This window comes from Centruroides vittatus, unplaced genomic scaffold, assembly GCF_030686945.1.
Source record: "Centruroides vittatus isolate TY-2023 unplaced genomic scaffold, ASM3068694v2 scaffold_861, whole genome shotgun sequence".
NCBI lineage: Eukaryota > Metazoa > Arthropoda > Arachnida > Scorpiones > Buthidae > Centruroides > Centruroides vittatus.
Window position 1 is genome coordinate 8,162,983 of NW_027122718.1, and position 23,290 is coordinate 8,186,272.

General features: G+C 28.9%; 1 protein-coding gene across 1 annotated transcript in view; it reads right to left on the minus strand.

Moving 5' to 3' along the window:
• Positions 1–1,480: 1,480 nt before the first annotated feature.
• The window catches only part of ClpX (Caseinolytic protease chaperone subunit), a 51,942-nt gene continuing 30,132 nt past the window's right edge, over positions 1,481–23,290 (minus strand). Inside the window, exons 5-12 of the mRNA XM_067288547.1 lie at positions 20,596–20,770; positions 17,330–17,506; positions 16,703–16,867; positions 13,985–14,073; positions 11,777–11,941; positions 9,706–10,005; positions 5,238–5,330; positions 1,481–1,911 (exon numbers count right to left, since the gene is read on the minus strand). Of these exons, the coding sequence (XP_067144648.1) occupies positions 1,738–1,911; positions 5,238–5,330; positions 9,706–10,005; positions 11,777–11,941; positions 13,985–14,073; positions 16,703–16,867; positions 17,330–17,506; positions 20,596–20,770 (1,338 nt within the window). The 3' untranslated portion in view covers positions 1,481–1,737. The remainder of the gene's footprint in view (positions 1,912–5,237; positions 5,331–9,705; positions 10,006–11,776; positions 11,942–13,984; positions 14,074–16,702; positions 16,868–17,329; positions 17,507–20,595; positions 20,771–23,290) is intronic.

Sequence of the window (23,290 nt, forward strand, 5' to 3'; positions counted from 1 at the left end):
ATACGACTGTTCATGACGTAAGTACAAAATTTTCGTGACTACAGAACTGATAAATAACAAATAAAATAGTCAAAATGCTCTGAAAAATATTAAACTAATTTTTAATAATTTATTATTCGTATCGGCTAAACATTTCGCCAAATTAATAAAACTCGGGTACATATACAGAAATATACAGTATCATTTTGTAGCATAACATACATTCATTTAGTGTTTAAGACGCAGGAACCATGTTCCTTACAAATCCATCCTTAATTATATATAACGAGCAATTAGTTATTGTGACATCATCACAATGCCGGGTTGCAATTTTAATCATATTTTTAAATTTAATTTAAAATGTGCTCTCCACCTCGGATTAGTGGCTTGCCCCTGTACATCATACTTTTCCTTTAAACAATAGAGTCGTGCTGGTCATTAACACCTTTCGGGGGGGGGATTTTTGAATTGAAATAACTTGTTCTTCGGAAGTTCGTATATAGTTCGGGGCCTCCTGCCCATAAGGTTTCCATATCTGGTCTCGGATTTAATTTACCGAACACCGTTCTCCAGATTAAGGAAAGGCTGACGGACGGACGGACGACAGTGGGAATTTGTCTAAATTTTTTTCAAATTGCAGCCCAATAATCTAAATTTATTTATGTAATTAATTTTAAAATATTACAGAATAAAATGCATAAACTCGGTAAAATGATTGAATTTAAATCAGTTTAATTCAGATAATTTTAAAATTCAATTTTCGAATATGATAAACTATAAATTTAAAATGCTGATTATTTTTTAATATTTTATTTTCACAAATAATAAAATCTTATGAAACAAAAATACAATATATTTTTTTGTTTTTTGTATATTTTACAATCAATAAAACCAGTCACTTTTTTAAATTCTTACTTAAACATTTATATGTACAGGTACACGCCATAATTACTGACACATGTACCGTACTGTACTGTACATAAAATTATATTTACTGTTAATTCGAAATAGTGTGGTGAATTTTTCAATTCCTTTTAAATTCTATTTTAAGGGTTCTTAGATGAATCTTTATTATTAAAATACTTTTCGGTTATGATTTGTAAAACCAACAACTACAGTTTAGCAAAATCTCGATTAACCGAGGATGCCATTATCTGAGGTAAATTCCGCATTATCGTAAATATAAATACAAGAGAACGTACGGTTCGTTTCACGAATCTTAGCCAAAAGTGGAAAAGGTTTTACTCTGGTAACTTCTCACAATAAAAATTTTAAAAAATCTGCTTTAATAAATACAGTTGCAAATAAAATTTTAAATGTTTTATTGTATATTTATGTCTAATCTAAAAATAGAGCACATTGTACAATATTAATTAATACAACCAAATCGACGGAACATTCAGTGGTGTAATGTTCGAGTTTTTGATTATCCTCGGATAATCGTGACTCTATCATTTTATTTTTGAAAATGTAAAAGATCAAAAAACAACAAATCTGTAAATCTCTTTTTTTTTAATTTTAAAAGAATCGTTCTAACTAAACAAAATATTTTTATAAAGTAAACAAAATTTGAATCGTCGAGCACCCCTCTCTCCTCATTTCTCTGTACATAAGATATTTTGGCTGTCTCCAGAAAAAAGCTGCGCATTATTTGTGATGATCTCTCTTGACATTTGTACAGAAATATTTCGGTTAATAATTCGTGTCCGATTCTTTCGAATTATTTTACAAACTTAAAGATACTTTGCATGTCTGATTTCATGTATTTATCGCCCGTTCTTTGTCTTCGTTGTTGTCGTAGTCATCGTGCTCTCTGTGTTCGCTGCGTATGTAAATGGGCGGACATAGACCCATAACGACGTCACTGGTGATTCTTACACTAATTATATCCGAACCGGGAATTTCGAACATCGGTTCTAAAAGTATATTTTCCTATTTGTACGAAAAATATTTTCAGTTTAAGATTATAATCTCTTTTTTTAAAACATTAATCATTTTCAAAATTTTACTTCTTGATTTTAATGATATAAAAAAAACTTATTCATATCTGTTAAGTATAAATTCTTTTTATAATAAAATGATTACTGATCATTCTGATATTAGGGGAGACCGGGGCAACTTCGGCACATTAAGAATAAGTTAAATTTTTTGTAACAAATACTGCTGTAAACTGAAAGAAAAGTGTTATTTTGTGTTATTTATTGTCCTACCAGAATGTATCCTTATCATAGAACTGGTTAAAATCAGTTTGGAAATAAAAATAATCATAATAATTTTATAAAAAGATAGATAGCTATTGCTATCTTTTAACAGTAATGGAGCAAGATACAAGCACATAAATTTGTTTATTAACAATGTATAAGTTGGAATTCACTATTAAAACAAAGAAATACTGTTCCAAAGACCTATTTTAATATTATAACAATGAAATACAAGTTCAAAGGCATATTTAAGTAAAGAAAATGTAAACAAAAATCAAACAGATTAGAATGTTTTCATTTATTATGTTAAATGAATTAGTGAACTCAAACGAACAGTAGAAATGAAATATGCTTAACAGCAAATTGTTTATGCCCTACACATCACAAATAAATTGAACCAACTCATTTTCCACATTTGTACAGCCATATAAGCCCACTTGCAGCAGATAAGCCACTTTTTTTGAGTAGTTCCATATTGTTCATTGCAATACATGCAATAAGTATTTTCATTGTCATTTTCCGGTTTTTTAGGACTTTTCTGTCCCTTTTCTTTAGTGAACTTCCAATCCAATTTCTCAAAATCCATTGCTTTTCTGCAAGTTCTTGATTTTTTTAACTTTAGCCTTGGCTTCTAGTGTGGCTTTGTATGGGAATCCAGTTATTTCTTCTGCTACTTGTTAGTTGTGGCCAAATCAAATCAAATAACAAAACACGATCGGGAACAAGATTGGCAACACTACCAAAGATGCCCCAATAGTCACGATTTACAAACATTAAGTGGAACCCTGAGAATAGGGTACCAAGACATGATCTGGTCACGTGAATAAGTTAATGCTTTATCCTTCTAACAGGAAAAATAAATTTTGTTATTATGGAATTATAACAAAACATGCCAATTCTATATAAATGGAAGCAAAATATTATATGAAATTGAATGAGACAGACAATTTATTTGATATTTCAAATACGCTTGTCGGAGAACAACACAGACACCACACTCAACAAGCCGTCATTAAAACTCAACTGTCTAGCCTCTAAAGAGAGTCTCCTTTTATTTTGTTTCAAAGAAAATTTAATTCACAAACTTCCCCGCATGCCAAAGTTACCCCGGTCTCCCCTAAATAATTTAGAACCTTTAAATATCTATTATTAGAGTTAATTATAGTAAATAATAGAATAATATAATAAATGTAAGAATTTCTATCATACTAACGGAAATCATAATACCCCTTTTTGAACTTATAAAATCATTTATCCATTCGGTTTTTTGAAATAATTATACATTTACATCTTACAAAAGGCATGCTATTATTATAAATATTCATGTTTGTGTCCAGCATCAGCAATACATGCTTCAGGCATCTTACAATTTCTCTTATCTTTTTATCATGTTAATGTCCAACTGCTTATAAATTACAGTAGTTATTTTATGTAATTTCAAATTTAAACAAATATATAATTAATTTGTTTAAAAACACGCGTCGTAAAATGGTATTGAAGTAAGTACCGTTTTGAAATATAAAAAAAACAAGCAAACATTATTAACAAAATTTTTATGTGGAAGCCCATATTTTACACTACTTTTCTACATAATTCCCATTAATATTGAGACACTTATCATATCGTGGGACCAGCTTTTGTATTCCATCATCAAAGAATGTTGCCGCCTGATGAGACAACCACTGCAGAACGGTCGTTTTGACTTTGTCATGATTGTTATGGTGCTGCCCTGCCAGATGCTTCTTCAAATGCAGAAACAAATGATAGTCACTCGGCGCTAGGTTGGGACTGTACGGAGGGTGGTCTAATTGTTCCCAGCCAAATGATGTGATTAGGTCTTGAGTTTGATTTGCCATATGTGGACGAGCATTATCGTGGAGCAAAACGACACCCTTGCTCAGTAACCCTCACCTTTTGTTTTGTACTGCACGGCGCAGTTTTTTTAAAGTCTCACAGTATGCAGCTGAATTGATCGTTTCACCATGAGGCAAAAAATCAACAAGCAACACTCTGTAACTGTCCCAAAACACCGTGCACATGATTTTCTGAGCAGAAATTGTTTGCTTGAACTTGACTTTCCTTGGAGATGATGAATGTCGCCATTCCATGGATTGTTGCTTCGATTCCAGTGTAACGTAGGCTACCCACATTTCATCGCCTGTAACAATACAGCTTAAAAAATCATCTCCCTCGTCACTGTAGCACTCAAGAAAAGTCAATGCACTGGCCAAACGTTTGGCTTTGTGCTCCTCCGTCAACATTTTCAATCAAATCGTCAATAATGACTGAAGGTCGCCCACTTCGTTCCTCATCGTGAATGTTTGTGTGGCCATTACTAAAGGTCCTAACCCATTTTTGTACCATTCCATCACTCATAATGCTTTCACCATAAACTTCACTGATTTGGCGATGAATTTCAGCCGCTTTCGAGCCTTTAGCACTGAGAAAACAAATAACGGCATGCACTTCGCAGTCGGCAGGATTCTCAATGAGCGGCGGCATTTCAATAACACACAAACAACAGTAAACACAGTTGACTGGCTACATAATGGCATTTGTGGCTTCCCAACAGATGTAGGTACACAGCGCACATGCACTAAGTGCCGACTGCCACACTCCAGCGGCGTTATATTAAAACGGTACTTACTTTAAAAACACGCCTCATAAATTTTGCATAATTTTATTCTGAATGGCACTTTTTCTAATGTTAATGATTTTATGGTGAATGTAAAAGAATGTATTTAAAATAAAGATTTTGTTGGATTCATTTTAAGCCCAAAATGGTCAGAGTAAAGGCATAAAATGTTTCTAACTGAAAAACATATTTGGCTTTCTTAACTAAGTGGTATCTTTTTTAATTTTCAATAAGGTGTTTCAGTCAACTTTATGAAATTGAATAAAGATGGAATAAAGACACTGCCATTTTTTCAAACTATTTGCTATCAATATTTCCTAATATTTATATAGAAATCTTTATGTGCACTAACTTCAGTTATTTAGATACTATTTCAATAGAATTTATATGCAAATGAAAAAACAAAATATATTTAAGTTTACCATTATTGCTCGCAAACCTCGTGCTCCAGTTTTTCTTTCCATTGCCAACCTTGCAACAGATTTTAAGGCCTCAGGAGAAAAACTTAATTCAACCTAATAAATTAAAAGATGTTCAAGAAATTAAAATTAAATGTAAAGCTGAAAATCACAAATACCTAAATAGTTTGATAAACTTGAAATTTATCGAAAATTTTGTAATATATTGTTTTTACTTAATATGTTCTATTTATTTAGGAAAATAATAAAATCTAAATTATTATTTTTTTCAAAAATACTATAATAAATGAAATAAAAAGAACTGAAACTATAAAAATAATTAGTATGGGAGAGAAAAATATGATTTAAGCATGAGTTTGCATTCCTGGAGCATGCATTAAAGACAAACATTTTATTCAAAATAGGGCAAATTATTCCATATAAAAATATAAAAATTTTGGTAATACATTATGGAAATGCATAAATAAAATTATTATTTCGGTGATTATTTATTTTATGCAGACAATTTAAAATGAAAGGAATTTAAAATAAAAATTGACATCATAAATAAATTCACTTACTTATAGATGATATTTATATAGCACTAAAAAATATAATTTAATTTGACTCTCTTAATTTCTTGAATCAATAACAATTTTTTCCCATGCAAATCTATAGCATATTATTTTAATTTTTACTTTCATATAAATAGCAAACCATTATCATCATTACTATTTGTTTTTATTTTACATGATTTTGAGTCATATTATACTAGAACTTTGTCCTTGACTGAAGTGCAGTGACAGCATGCAAACTCATGTTTTTTCATTAGAGGTGCTAAATTAAAGTGACTTGTCACTTTGTATAAGCAGTGAATTTTTATCTTTGTTCTAAAACAGGGATTCCCAACGGTGTCGATATAGAACCCCCAGTGGGTTAAATGGAATTTTGAAAGGGTCAATGGAATTCAAGTTGTTGATAAAAAAAATTAGATACTTATTGTACTTTTTCAAGAATTTAAGATAAATTTTCAAATAATAGTAACAATCATATGGGAAATTTGTTAACTGACTTAATAATTTACATAATATTTTATGCAAAATCTTGGGAAACAACATAAAATCTTAACAGCTTAACTTCAAAATTATTGAAGTCTGTTATAACTGGACTAATTTTGATAACATATATAATAAACTTGGTAGAATCCTGTTGGCATTCGGAATAACACTATAACTTATGTTCAGCACAACACCACTGAAAAGTTGCTGACCCCTGTTGTAAGGTATAATAGATTAAGGTTCATACATATGGTCAATTTTTTAAGAAAAATGGAAAAAGAAGATCAATATGCAAAAAAATTTGGTAAGAGTTTCGCTGTATTTTGAATGTTGCATAGTGCATGCTCATTTTTACAATGAAAACTTTTCCCATAACTTAACATGGGGATGACCTTTCACCCTCTGATATCTCCAATTCTATGTTAAATTTTAAAATTCAGCCTCTAAAGAGGTACCATTTTATTATTTCTATTAATGTGCAGAATTTCATTCAAATTCATCAAGCTGTTACTGCACAAAACTGTGTTTAAGTAATTTGTCAATTTGAGTTGCTGCCAAGAAGGCTTGCTTGCTTCACTCAATTCACTTCAATAAAAAAAAAAAAAAATGGAAATTCAAGTAAAATGCTTGTAAATTTAAATGAAGAAAATTTCAAAATAACACCATACTCATCTTAATTATATGTTTAGACATTTTAGAAGTAAAAATCATTTTTCTATTAAAGATGGTATACTTCTACAATATCTAAGTTTATAAGATTAACTTTAACATAAGACTAAAACATTTAGAAATGATTTTGAATTTTTTTTTTTTTTTGATGTATTCATCTTATAAATTCAGGCATTTTATAAACAGAAAAATTTTTTGTTTGATGCAATAGAATTGTATTTTGTATTTAGCAAAAATATCCTATAATTTATTTTTATTAATCAAGTTATCACATATTTAGTTATTTGGCAAATTACTTATAAAGTAATTTTATAAAGCAATTTAATTTATGACAAAAGTTATCACAATCATACACTTAATATTATTCTTATTATTTTACCATCATTAATTTTATTTAATCAATACAGAGACAAAAATTTTCTCTAATGTAAAGATTTAAGTAGCTCAAGATTTTTATTCTTTATGATTAAATGTATTATTAATTGTCTTTTTATGGAAGGACTTCTTACAGAAAAATAACATTTCCTAAATAATTTATGAAATGAAATCTAAGAGAGTTTTTTCTTGCATTTCTAACTTAAAGATAGTAAAAAATAAATTATTATTAATTTTGATAATTTTGAAAATAAGTCACTATACTTTATGAAATTTGGCATTATTTAAGACTTGTAAAATAATACAATGGAATCACTAGTACTTTTTAATATTTCTTATGGAAATGTTAACCATTTATTAATATGCAAATGTAGTTTTTAATGTAATCACAATTATCATTTAACATAATAAAACAAAGTACAACAATTTAAATTTTCCAAACAAATTAACCATTACTGTTGCAGACTAAATAATTATTACTCTTCAACTTCTGAATTTTAAACAAATTGAGGGGAAAAAATTAAATTACAATGTCTACTTAATTTACATGTTTTTAAATTTTATGGAAAGTACCCATGAGAGGCAGGAATGATATCATCATATTCTCAGTTTATTTTGCTGAAGATTGTTGATTCATCATCTGTTGGAAATGCATAATGTTTCATTTATGTGCATATTTTTCTATATTTTGTAATGGCATGTCCCAGTAGAACTGACTTAGCTAGACTGAATGTTTTGAATATAATTTTATGTCTTATAAAGTCATATTTTGGCCAAAATTTCAGGATAGGTCTTTTTTTTAAACCAAAATATAGTGTAACCAATGTTCCCTCTAAGCTGCACGGCTGGCGTGGCCGCATACTGCTCAAATTGTTGCCGCGCACGAGAATTTATGTGCCGCGCAGGTAAGCATGCACACTGATTTGAATTGTTGTATACTTATTTCTCACTCTGCAACATGATTATTGCTACCTATATTTTTGCCAATGATTTAAATACATTAAATCATTGACAAAAGATGATAATTTGTATGGAAGTACGTTTTAAAATGAATTTTAATCTCTACTATATAATTAATTATTTTAATTTTTATAGGAAAAAATATATATAAAATCTTATATGCTCAGAAAAGTAAATGTTCCACTCAGCTACAAAAAAAAATTAGAGGGAACATTGAGTGTAACATCTTTTTTGTAATTTTTTGGGGATTTTGTAGCCTTTTCCATCACATTTTGAAATTGCCAGATTTTTTAAAAATTTTGTCCACCATTGTCATGTCACAATACTAGGGGTTAGCTTGACCTCTAGGGTCAACTTAAAACAATGAAGTTTTGGCACATGCTTTCGAAAGGAAGACTCATAAGAACAGAACCTTCACTTCTACCTTTGGTAAATGCTAACTTTTTTAATTTTGTGTACCTTCAATTGTTTATACCCACCAGTGGCAGAGTGGATAAAACTGCTGAACACTAGCAATTGGTTGTGAGTTCACACCTCGTCAACAGACTGGCCATGTGGCTTAGACATTAGTAACATCTAAACAGAGGCCAGCTTTCCATAAAAGACTTCCTGAGAGGCATTTCCCTCAGCAGATCACCCATACATCACATTGGTTTGGTTTTATTCAATTATAGCAATCAATTGTTTACTTTAAGATAGATAACCCAACTATGTGAGAAGAATAACTAAACTTTTTAGAAAATGAATTTTAAAATTGCAAGGATTCAACTGTGCAGAGCTACATCAAGCCAATGGTCCAGTAGCACAGATCACTTCCAACAAACAAAGAGTTTAAAACAATGAAGAAAATTGAAGCCATTTTAATGGAGAAGCAGCTACATTTGAAGAGGACAAACCTGAACTCTCAAGCAGTGAAATTAGCCTCTTCAAGTATGAACCTGTGATGACATGTGATGTGGAAGGATCATTCAGCAGATATAAAGTGTACTGGAAAACAACTGTTGATCTTTCAAGTTTGAAAATTTATGCAGACACATGGTAATACAGTCAATCATGAAGTCTAATAATGTCATGTATGTCAACAATTAAAACTGTGAGATTAAAGGAAATCTGAATTAACTTCAGTTAATGCATATGTTCTGAAATTTTTATGTCTTTTTTAGGTAATGTTTTCAGAGCTTTAATACCTGCTTATTTTGCCATTTTTTAGGTTTTAAAAATCCAAGCTCTACTTATTACAATGCAATTTTGAATATAATTTTTCTTGTTACAATCAAGCATTTAAAAATTTTTTTAATGTGTATAATTTTGTTAAATTCACAACATATAATTTTTAATAAAATTTTGTACTACTTATCTTAAATTATGAAGATTACAATATACATTTAATTACAGCAAATAATTCCTAATATAACTACAATGATAATTACCTTGTCCATTCCAATTAGCATTTGATATTGTGGTATTAAAGCATTACGAGGTTTAGTAAGGATTTCAATAAGCATTTCTTCATTCAAACTGTGGAGAGGTACAACTACTGGAAAACGTCCAACAAATTCAGGTATCATTCCAAATTCTATCAGATCTCTTGCTTCAACAACTCTTAAGAGAGCATCCTTTTCAGAATTATCATCTTCAGGTGAACTGTGAGTTGTAAAATTTGCTAATTCTGCTGCTGATGCTGCTCTCCTTCCTGGAGATTCTGAAACAGGTGCTCCAAATCCAAGATACTAAAAGAATAAATTTTTATTAAAGTCTTATTTTCTAGTGATATGTAAAGAATTAATAAATTAAAATTTCTTTTAACATATTTCATTTTTTCAAGTTATTGTAACATTATATGATACTGCTAAATTTTAGTAAATTTTCTAAATTATTTCAAAGTATTATTGTTCCCATAAGAAAACATTTAAAAACTTGATTAATTCAATAATTCTCTCTAAACAAGATATAAATTTTTTGATATGACCTAAATTTGTCTAATTTTTCCAAACTTGTCAAGTGATGAAAAAGGAGTTATATATATTTTTTGGATCTGATTTAGAACATGGCAAAATATATTAATCACAGACAAAAATCAAAAACATTTAGAAGAAAGATATAAATTTTTTAAAATAATAAATAAAATGATTTATTGCCAAAACATATTTCTGAACAATAATTTTGACATGTTTGTCTTTCTACAAAATTTATGTATATAAACATAATTAGGTTATTTGAACTCTATTTGCTTTCTATTACAAATCATTATGAAGAAATCAATAATTAATTAGAAACATTTCTATATAGAGTATTGATTATCCGACCCCCTATTAACCATCACATCAGTTAACCAACCGCATTCTAGTCGGCAAATTCAAATGTCCGCTAGTGATGTGGCGCTACAATATTTGGCTATGTCTTGGCTACTTTAATATTATTTTTGTTAAATTTTTGCATGTTTTAGCTGGAAACACTGGCTTGACCATGAAAGGGAGACCAGTATTTAAACCAGGCTTAATTTTCTATTTTTTCTTTATTTCTGTATTTATTTTGTGCAAAATAAAGAAATAATTTAACGATGATTACTATTTTTAAAAAAAATTTGTTAGGCTTAACATCAATGAAAATTCAACGCGAAGTAGGTTAATAGTGATATACTAATATGCTTACATGGGATATACTGATATATTAATACACTGTACTAATAATGTATTTTTTCATACTTTTCGATTATCCAACCAACCTCAGTCCCCAATTGAGTCGGATGATCGATGCTCTACTGTATATTAAAAACCAGTCAAAAATTTGAGTGTAAATATTGAGAAACATATTCAGGATTTTATTTTTCTTTATTATTATGGAAATCCACTTTTAGCAATATATAAACATGACAATTTTGAAATGTCAGCTTAAGTATTTCCACTTGTTTCGTCATCTTTACTAACCTGGATTCTATGCCCATGTCCATTCCTTCTTCAGTATCTTCTTATTTGTAGGGGTGCTGTATTAATATTACTATCTTCTTTGAATTACTATATTATTGATGAAGAAATGGACATGGGCATAGAATCCTGGTTAGTAAAAATGATTTTAAAATTGCTTGAAAAGAGGAATTCTTGTGGAGCTATTCTGTTCCAAGATTTCTTTTGAGAAAAAGCACTAAGCATTTTTTTTTCTTTGTTAATTGCAGAACACTTTTTAAAACAATTTAAACTACTGACCTCAACACTACTTAATTAAAATCTTATGAACTCAGCATAATTCTGAAATCCATCTCTGAATTTAAATCTTATGAACTCAGCATAATTCTGAAATGTATCTACTATGTATTAAATAACAAGCGATTGGATTATTTTCATTTATAAAATTTAATATTTGTATTAATTTTAAATTAGTGTATATCAAATTCATCTACATTTTCAAAGTGTTAACAAAATATTTAAAAAACAACTTAGCAGAGATGCTACATTATAAAAATTGCACAATTAAATTTATTAAATTCTATGTAAAAATATTTACCTTTTCATTTTTTCTTCTACTGACTATTCTGTCTAAGCCATTAAAGGCACCTGATGCTACAAAAAGTATATTAGTTGTATCTACAATGACTGTCTCGCCTCTTAATTTTCTAGAATTACGTTCTGGTACATTGACTAAGGTACCTTCAAGCATTTTAAGCATTCCCTAAAAATAAAAAATGTTTTTAATAATTACTGTTATTTCAGTTCAAATCTTACATTTAGACTCAGATTAATATCATTCCTTCCATTAAAAAAAATGTATTTTGGCAACTTAAAATTTATATTTTATTCTGCTAGATTATGGATCAATATAATTTATTAGGCACAAGATTTGAAAAACAAAAACTAAATCTTAAAAATGGATATGTTTATACCCTAAATTGATAAGTCTTTCACTTGACAGTTTTGTAAAAGCCACTTATATAGCATTTATTTTAAAACAAAAGTTTTGGGATCATATATACTGTAAGTAAAATAATAAGATCATTAGGTTCACGAACTCTATAACAAATACATTATAGTATGTATTAATATATTTAATGCTGCATTTTGAGTTAGAAGTTAAAAATTTATATATCAATTGAAAAATTGCATTAGCATTTGATATAATAAAATTTTGTTTAATATTTCAGAAATTAGAATTTTAAGTAAATATTCAGGAGTCTGAGTCATTATATCAGATAATATATCCAAAATAACAACTTTGAAAAGTAAATATAAAAATTATATTATAATTATTATATCTTTATAATAATTATAATATAATTTTTCTTTTTTATCCTATGGATATAATTTATTTAAAAGCATGTCTAAGAAATAATAACCATCTGTCAAGCAGACTGACTATAAAACTTGTGAAAATAAAGAATTTTGTGGATGCTAAAATTAGTTTAGCTTTATAATAACCAGTAACTTAAATGAAGAAACCAGTACTGAAATCAAATGACCTGATTTTTATATACAATCAAATCAGTGATCAATTCTTTGGATAAAATCAATTCAGTTATCTGATATGTAAAATATCTTTAATAATCAATTGTTATTAAATATAGATATATTAAATTAAATGTTACATTTATTTTAATAAATATTTCTAGATGCAAGTATGATATGTATTCTGTTAATAATATATTTATCTAGAAAAATTTGATTCAAAAATATATATGATCTCAAATGAAAATTATATTATTAATGTGTGAATATTTATTACTTTAGAATACAGTCTGCAATTTCCAGGATTTATTAATAGGAGATGGTTAGCATTTGCTTTATAGCATATATTTACCTGAAACTAAGGAACCGAGACCAATGTGAAAAAGAACTACCATCTAGGAAAGATCCCCAACATCATTCCTATAAAACTTTATCACTATTGCTATCAATAATTTTTTCTCTACCCTAGGATGTAAGGTAAATGTTCAAAAAGTTTTCAGAATTTCTGACCAAATAATTGCTTATAACTTTGCTATCACTAAACTGAAGAACTTCAGAAGAGAAGCTCTTCACAATGATTATTAAGACAGAACAACCCATATCTGGCTATCAATTGATCATTGCTGCCAAGCTATAAGCCCCAGTGTGCATTTAAAAAAAAAAAAAAAACAGATACACCTTGAAATGCCACAGAATGAAGCTCAACAACAGTCATATGGTTTGAAGATCATATCTTTAATATCAGATAGTATGTCATAATATTGTGTTTAGATCAACATTAAATAAGTTTTAGGAACATAGAACTCTAAAAGTGTGACAAAAGTTTTTATAAACATTTGATTGATTCAATATGCAAATATCTTGAGAACTGTTACAACATTCCTTCTATTTTGAATTTTTTTTATTCAATTTAACTTCTTGCACATCTTTTTAGATCAATCCCATTAATGTTGAACCAATGGTTTGAGCAAAATTTCACCTGTGGTACTCCCTGGTAAAATGTTATCAATTTTTTGAAATGTGTATTACATGAAAATTAAATTAAGAGCTACAGTACACCCAAGTAAATTTTTATCACTGCAGTTGTATATATCTTGGAGGGGAAAAAGGACTGCTGATATCTGAGTAGTTTAGTGAAAATTTAAGATCCAAAGTGAGCTAAATGAAGATCAAACATATTAAGGTGACATGCTAAAGTGCTATGCACTGCCCTTATTTAACTGTACATAAATCAATAATTTAAATTTTAAAACTGTACAAAATTAAAGCATACTTGTTGCACACCTTCTCCACCAACATCTCGTAACTGATGAATGCCTGGCACTGCTCCTATTTTATCAACTTCATCAAGAAATACAATTCCTTCAAAATGAATAAATATTTTAAATTTATATGCATAAATTATATAATAATTACACAAATGATTATAATATAAAATTTTAAGAAAATCATTTTTTTTAAAATAAAGACTAAATAAAATATTATAAAAGTAATAATTAATAAATAGTCTGCAGATAGCAGGGAGCCCTGCAGACTTAATAAATAGTCCAGATTCTGCTTTGGAAGAAAATATTCTTCTAGATCAATTAAATTAAAAAGCATTCCAAAATTTGTAGGAAAAAACAATTATAAGAATAAAGAAAATACATAATTTATTAAAATTTCATAAACTTTTAAAGAAAATATTTCATAATTGTCTTAGAATATGAATTTTGCATAAATTTTTAATAGATAATTTTTAAAAAATTAATGAAATTTGCATCAATTTATTGATATATAGGTAAGAAATATAATGAAAAAATATAAGCCACCCTCAAATTTAAGCCACAGTAGGAGTTTATTTTTATTATTTTTTCCAGTTTTAATTTTATATATATGATTTGATTCAATTGTAGCTATATCAATTGCAGGATATCTTTCTTTTTTAAGCCCTGAGAATGATTTTCTGTCTTTTTTACACTGAAATAACTTTTCCTTCAAGACACATTCTTTCCACCAACCGTAAATCTTTTACTGGCTGCATGATTTCAATTTCTTCAGCACACAATATAACTTTTGAATTCAGCATCATATGTAAACCATTTTTCCATTATTAGCGAGTATGGGTAATAAAAAAGTTTAAAATTCAATTCTCCACAGTTGCTATCAAACAGTAACTGGATTAAATCAGAAAAGTGCAAATGGGGAACCACTGAATAAACTGCTATCAATGATCATAATACTATGAATAAACACAGAGTGTAAAGCTAAGACCCAATTGTTGGGGAGTGAGAGATTGGCAAAAATAAGAAGTTAAAATATTTGCTTTGAATTTAAGTTGCACCCTAATTTTGCATCTTAAAACTTGGAATAAAAAGTGCAGCTTAAATTTGTAGTAATAAGGTATTATTGAAAAAAATACAGCAGATATTTTTTGATAAATATTTTTGAGTGTCTTAAAACAAATACAACTTAAAAAATATTTTGTTTTATTTATCTATTGAGATGAAGTGTTCCTAGTTCATATATTAATATTAAATTAAATGGAAAACTGATTATTTGCAATAACAACAGAATATAAGTAGATTTGATAATCTACTGTTTATATATCACAGAAAATAAATGGAAAATAAAAGAAGCTATATTAATACATCACATTTGTTCAGATTTGTTAATTTTTAGAAAGTTTTATTTCTAGTTACCTTAAATCTACAGGAGTTTCCAAATTAATGATTTTAACATGAGTTAAAAAAAAGACCCGAGTCAAAAAAATGATGAATTGTGAAAAAAATAATTTTCTTCAAATTCAATTCAGATTATCTAAACATGTAAGAAATTGATAAAGAAAAGATGATAATATGAAAGTATATAATTCTAATAGCTGTATTACAGAAACATTGTCAAAAAATATCAACTATAAAAGACATGAACTGTATATATAGACTTAATGTTGGACTAAATACAGAATGTAGACAACAATTTCATACCAGGCTAGCCTGGTGTAATACTTTAAGTTGAATATACAAGGTGTAAACAAATCTGTCTGTAGATTCTTATCATGTCATTTAGTGAAACGTTATATTACATTACATTTAGTGAAACAAAAATAAAAATGAAATTTAAAAATATCACATATTTTTAATTATTTATTCTTAAATCTTGGATTTTTAAGGTACTTAGAAATACATAATAATAATTGATTTCTGAGACAAAATTTATTGGTTTCAGGCTTGTTAGATACACATTTGTATACTCTGTATGAGACTGAAGATGATGTATTTAAAATAGTACACAAAAATAAATTATATCAAGGGCTAATGCTTATAAAAGTATGAGTAAGCAAATCAAACATATGAAAATGTCATCAGATATACTGCAACAATGTGTGACCCAGTATCAGAATTTAACTGAGGAAGAGGATATGCTTACTTTATATTAACAGTTGTGGTTGAATTTACAGAAGAGTTATTCAAAATGTTATTGCAAACTCAAATTCAGTATATGTCTACTTAATATCAAATATGGAATACAGATGTTCCTCTAAATAAATTATTCCTGTTTTCAAAGTACAATCTTGATCATGGCCAATGCTTTAAGAACTATTACTATAAGTCAAACTAATAAATGTTTTTGTCTCAGAAGTGCATAAAATTTGATTTCTGAATGCCATAAAAGTTTTAAGGTGCAAGAATGAATGAATAAATAATATGTTTTTATATTTGTTACTACATAAGCATTTTAATGTTTCACTAAATGGTGACAGCATGTAGCATCTATAAACAGACTAGGTCATATTATGAATTCTGACTTTTTACATATGGACTAACAATAACAGTCCAGGTGTAAACAGCACTTGCTTTATATAATTAACGTTTTTTACCAAATGACTTGTAATAGCTGTTTCAACAATGCTACAATTTTGTTGAATTTCAAAATCTTTAAAACAATCATCAATTTATGGAATAAATTTAATATTTTATTATGTTAATCATAAAAAATACAAATTTCTTACCTTGTTGAGCTTTTTCAACATTATAATTGGCATCTTGTAGAAGTTTAGCTATGACTGATTCAATATCTTCTCCAACATAACCAGCCTGTGTAAGTGTAGTACAATCACAAATAGCAAATGGAACATCCAAACATTGAGCAATAGTTTGTGCTAATAATGTTTTACCTATCATTTAAAAATTCAAATCATTATGTGATTTGAAAGCATTTTTTTAATAATTTAACTTAATTTTTTTTTTATAAATCATTACTAATTCTTTCAGTCACAAAGTTTTAGCAGACAAAAATAAAAACAAAAAAACTTGAAATTTTCCATAAATTATACACAACAAAATATTCAAATTAAAGTTAAAATTTTTAAAATTGAATGAATCATTTATAACATTCAATAATTCTACAAATTGAAATAAATTCCCATAGAATCCATTCCAGCAATATATTTTACTTTGTAGATTATGTTATATAGAAAAGAAGGCTAAATATTGCTATACAAGATACAAAGGCAAACAAAGTCTAAACCCTTATTTTAAAATTTAGAAGTTTCGAAATTTTATATATTGTAAACATTAAACTGCCTGAAGGTGTTAAAAGCAAGATGAGAAAATTTACTCTCAATTTTAAAACTCACCAGAACCAGTTGGTCCAAGTAATAAAATATTACTTTTTTCTAAACGAAGTTCATGGGTCATGACATCAAGTACATCTGATCCTCGATTCTGACGAGCATCTGAATCTTGTATTTGTTGTTGTTGAGGTGTTACACCAAGAGCATTACTATGAGAAATCCCTGGATTATGAAACAAATCTAAAAAAATTTTAATATTTTTACTTGGCAAATATGTTTATCATTCATTTAACAGCAAATGATGTCATAAAAAAATAAAATTTTAAACAAGAAATTATATTTTAATAAAAACAGCTAAATAAACTTTGAAAAAGGTTCCTTAAAAAATTGAAAAATAAAACTATGAGATGAGTAAATACATTATATATAAAATAAGTAATTATTTAATGCTATAAAGGTAACTGCTTACCTATACAACTTCTATATTAATATTCAATCATCATACTATTTAAATACATAAAAACAACATATATCATGACATAATATTTAAAGTCATTCTCCATTCCTATAATTTCCCTATTATATTGAAAGAAAACTGATTAATTTATATATTCTTAGATGTGTAATTATTTTATCATCTTTTTTTACACTGTAAAATAATTTCTCCAAATATTTAACGTTTACATATATTATATCATGAGATGACTATAATGATTCTGATATATCATATACTTTCTAGTATCCAAACTTCAAAATGTATAGATAGAATTAGAATTATAATAAAAGATCTTTATTTTAAAAAATTGTCTACATGGACTTATCGGATTAATAGGACTATTACACAGATGTATTGGTTATCAACACAAGGAGGAGTTCATAATCAGAAAAATCAAAAAAAATCTTTATTTTATCACCTGTAATAGTTTTTTTTATGTAGTTGTTCCTACAGGAAAAACTATTATAGGTGATAAAATAAAGATTTTTTTGATTTTTCTGATTATGAACTCCTCCTTGTGTTGATAGTGATAGTGTGCAAAAGAAATGGCGTACCTAGGGGTGTTGCCAATAAGAAAGGGGGTGATAGAGAGGGTGAGAGAAGGATGGGGGAAGGGAATGGGGTGGGGAGAAAAAAAGGGGGAAAGAAGAGAACAGTAGAGCGATACGCAGGGACCAATTGGATGAGATCCTGAAAATAAAGAGTGGTGCGAGCAGTACAAATAAGCGTGTAGTAGACAGAGAAGAGTACGCTCTGAAAAGTAACAGTTGTACAGTAAAAAACAGATGTCTGCCCACTAAAAAACAGGATTGATAAGCTGGGGCAGATTGGAGCAGGATACAAAGGGGCTAGCCCTTATAATGTAAGCAGTAATAAGTCCGACAACTAGGTTATTGTTCTGCATCCGTTGTAAAAGTTCATTAATGGAAGATGCTTACAGAAGTTTTTTAGTCCACGGAAGATCTGTGTTGAGGAGAGGAGGACACTGAAGTTGCAAGGCCAATGATGACCTTCTGCTTGCATTACGTTACGCAGATTTCTGCGGTAGGAAGTGTACTTAGGGCAGGTGAATAAAACGTGAAATGGATCCTCTTCTTCTACGATGTCACAATTGCACTTACCATTTCCTTTCTTGAGGAAACGATTAAGGTACGCCCGGAAGTTCCCGTGCACCGTCATAAGCTGAATGGCATGGTTGGTGTGGAAGAAGGATAAGTTAAGACGTGTGCTGACACTTGGGAGAAATTTGTACGTGTGCCGGCCGGTGGTGCCCGTATCCCACTCTTTTTGCCAGATGGTAGTGAGTAGATCATGCAGTTCTCTGCAAAGAGTAGAGAGAGGGATGGCCTCATAAGCATAGGAGTCAGCTATCTTGTGGGCATTCTTAGCCAGCCTGTCGGCCCTTTCATTACCAGGATTCCCAGAGTGACTCTGAACCCAATAGATATTGATGTTGGCTGAGTTATTGATTTCATTAAGGAGGTTAAGACTTTTGTCAATGATGGGCAGTTTTTGGTTCCGATTCTTTATCTGATGGAGTGCCACACGACTGTCTGTAATGATGTTGACAGTTTTTCCTGAAAAGCAAGAGATATTTTGATTGATATACTTCAGCGTGGCAAGGATGGCCAGGGATTCCGCCTGGTTGTTAGAGCATTGATTACGCAGGCGAAGAGCAGTTTGCCAATGATGTTTTTTAGTGCTATCGACCAGGCAAGCAGAGGCGCCCACAGCATCCCAGGTTTTTGAGCTGTCAGTGAAGAAATTTACTCCAGTAAGTGAGGGTGGTAAATTAAAGTTAATCCTATTGGTGGGAGAAATTGCAGGGTGGAGCCGGTTAATATTGCAGTTGAGGTCTATCCCGTAGTTAGAAATGTCATTAATCAATTTGTTGAAGGAGTCGGGGAGATGCATTTTGGAGATCAACTTTCTTAGTTCAGGTTCGGTGATGTTACGAAAATGAAGTTTCATAAGTAGATTCCTTAGATACCTTGCAAGGATTACCAGGTGAATAGGAAGGAGTCCAGTGATGACCAGGAGGGCATTGGTTGGAGTGGTCCTATAAGATTTGGTGATTGCAATCGCAGCTTTACGCTGCGCGGAGAGCAGTTTCTGTCTGATATGGATGTTGTTGGCTGCGTAGTCTCACTCCTCGCTTCCATAGATTAGAATCGGTTCAATTGCACCCGTATAGATGAGCTGGCTGGTCCGATGATCAAGCCCCCAGTAGTTCCTGGCAATACTCCCGAGGGAGTGGGTGACACGAATTGCCTTATTGTACACATATTGAGTGTAATCCCTCCAGGTCAGTTTGGGGTCAAGGATTACCCCAAGGTATTTCATACTATTGACACCAATACATCTGTGTAATAGTCCTATTAATCCGATAAGTCCATGTAGACAATTTTTTTAAATAAAGTACAATTAAGGACAGTAAGGCAATTAAATTTATATAATAAAGGATCTCTAAAAACTCTTTTAAACTACAAAAGCTTAGAGAAATGAAAAATCAAAAATGACATCAGTCACTTTTGATTTTATACTAAATTCATAATATGAATACAACAATTGTTTTGAAGAACTTGATCAATTTTTTGGAATCAAGTAATCATTAGCAATTAAATTGTTGAAAATATAAAAAAAATTCGAATTATAAGTTCTAACTTAGATATTTTCTAACATCATAATTTTTTATATCCAAGTTATTTCTTAAACAATTTTAGATCATCTGAGATAAATTAATTATTTTACTTTTATTAAATTAAACTTTAATTAAAATTAATAAAATTTAAATTTTTACTTGTTAACTATTAAAGTTAATAAAAAAACTTACCTTTTAAAGCAAATCCTGTATGTTGATTTTCTCCAACAGAACTTTCTTGACGATTTGTAGAGTTTATGCTTGGAATATTATTAAATATTCTTTTATAATGATTATAAACTGCTACAGATAATACTTTCTTTGCATGATTCTGACCTACTACATGATTATTCAAATATTCATATATCTAAAATAAAAGAAATCAATTAATAAGTATCTAACGTTATTAATACAATTAAAATTTTGAATTCAGAAACAGTTGTAAAAATTTAAATTATTCAAGATATTGCAAAAGCTCATTAACATGTTTTAAAGTATCAAATTACCAAAAATACTAAAAACTAACTTTCAACAGACTGACTGATTTGAACATAATAATATCTACAGAACCATTCTGTATTTTGTCAATTCAGTCAATCCAATCTAGAAGCTAAGCAATCAACAATTTTGAAACAATTTCTGAAAGCAATGGTTTCTCAAAGTTTATAGATTCAATTCACCATCTCTGATGCTTTGGCAGTTTATATATTTAAAAGTATATAAATTTATGCCTTATTAGGTAACATTAAAAATTAAAACTTTAAATTAAAGTTGAGAATAAGAAGAGATTATTGAGATCAGTACTTTTTACAACAAAATGGCAAAAAAATATGCAAAAATGTTTTAAACAGAATTAAATAATTAGATTATGAAAATGATATAATATTAAGAATAGGAAAAAATAGTAGATTAATTTTTGTTTTATTAAATATATATTATAATACAGTGCAACCTCTATATTTGTCAACCTCTATATTCATAATATTCAATATTTGTCACATTTTGATGACTTCTTTATTTTTCCACATTTATCAGTATTTTCTGTATTCATCATCATTCCCAACACTGGAAGTGGCACTACAATCGCACGCTCATGCTGATCAGCTAGCCATATTAGCTAGCTGTAGTTAATCAGTCTGCTTTGTGCAGTCCTGGTGTGTGTTGTTGAGTTATTGAAAAATTGTCAATGCGAAAAACCAAGTTCCAATCACTCCAAAGTGGCACCGAAATGTTGCTATATTCAACCAAAATAAAAATACATTCAATGATAATATAATTGCCTACTTCAGAAAAGTTTTAAAAAGCAGACAAAAACACACAACACTGGATAAGTTCTTTATTAAATCAAGTGCTACTGAATCATCAGCAAAACAGACCCCATGATCATAATTGAAATTACCTAATGTTTTAATTGATATGTCTTCTTCTAAACAATAATACTATATTATTAATATACTATATTAATAATACTGTTCTTCCCCTTCTACCTATATACTGTATTTATTTAGTACAATAAAGATAAAGTTTTACAAACAACATAACTTTTATTCTTGTACCATTTTTCAGGATGGGAATGGATTAATTGAATATCAGTTATTTATTATGAGAAAAATTGTTTCTATATTCGTCATATTCCATATTTGTTAGCCCTTAGAAACAGATTAATGATGAATATAGAGGTTCCACTGTATATATTTGTGTCCAAAATTAAAGCAACATACACAAATGCAGAAATGAATCTACATTGAAATGAATCATTCAAATGCTTTCTCTGAGGCATGCTTGATAAGCTACTGATTTATCAGGAACACTTCTTCACTGTTAGCAGTCCTAGTAAACAACTGTCAGAAATGACTTTGCTGTATATATATAGTGCATTATATTTTCCCCCTCATTTGCATGATTCTTGCATGATAGAATGTCACTTTGCTGATTTACATATGACGTTTCAGCTACTTATGTTTCATGGTATTGATTTTACACAGATTTTGTGTTTGTAGCTTTAATTTTAGACACCAGCGTATATGCAGTTGATAAAAATCACAGTAATTAGTATGTATTAAGCAATTTATTTATTTATTGCAATTTATTAAAACTGGTCTGAAGAAGTTTCATAAAAATTTGTTTCTGACAAGATATTTCATAGACAATTTATCTTTTAAGTCAGTGGTTCCAAAACTTTTTGATTCTAGGCACCCTTGCTAAATGCAGATTTTCCCAAGATGCCCTATATCAAATTCTAACAAGTACATTAAATTCTAACATTATAAAAATTTTATAACATTTTCGTGGCACCCTAGGATACTGTGGCGCACACTTTGGGAACCACTGTTTTAAGTAATTATCATCACAGTTTACTTGGTATAATTTAATTTTTATTATTCACCTTTTTGGTAGACTGTCTCACAGCATTTCCGGTTAGAAAATTACGACTTTATTTCACAAATTAAACTCATATAAAGTGGGCATGCATCAATACTTCACTTGGAAGAACTGATGCCTGCCCACTTTAGTTGTAAAAAATGAAAATACTGGATAAATTGGATTGTTATGTAGATCTACGGAAGATACAAATACTGTATAGAAATAGAATTTTTAATGTGTGTTCTTATATGATATTACTGAAGAGGAGGTTGTAAACTTACACCAACCTGAAATGCATTTGTATAATCTCATGTATAGTATGAGTTCAATTTGTGAAATAAAATCATAATTTTCTAGACGTTATACATAGAAAGTCATATAGTTTTCAAAAATTATCTTAATTCAAAAATTAATATTGCTCAAAATATTACAGAAAGTATTAAAATTTTTTGCTGAGTTTTCAAACCAAGAATGTTTTCTATATGAGAAATAAAGCAATTGAAAAAATAATATGTAAACCATC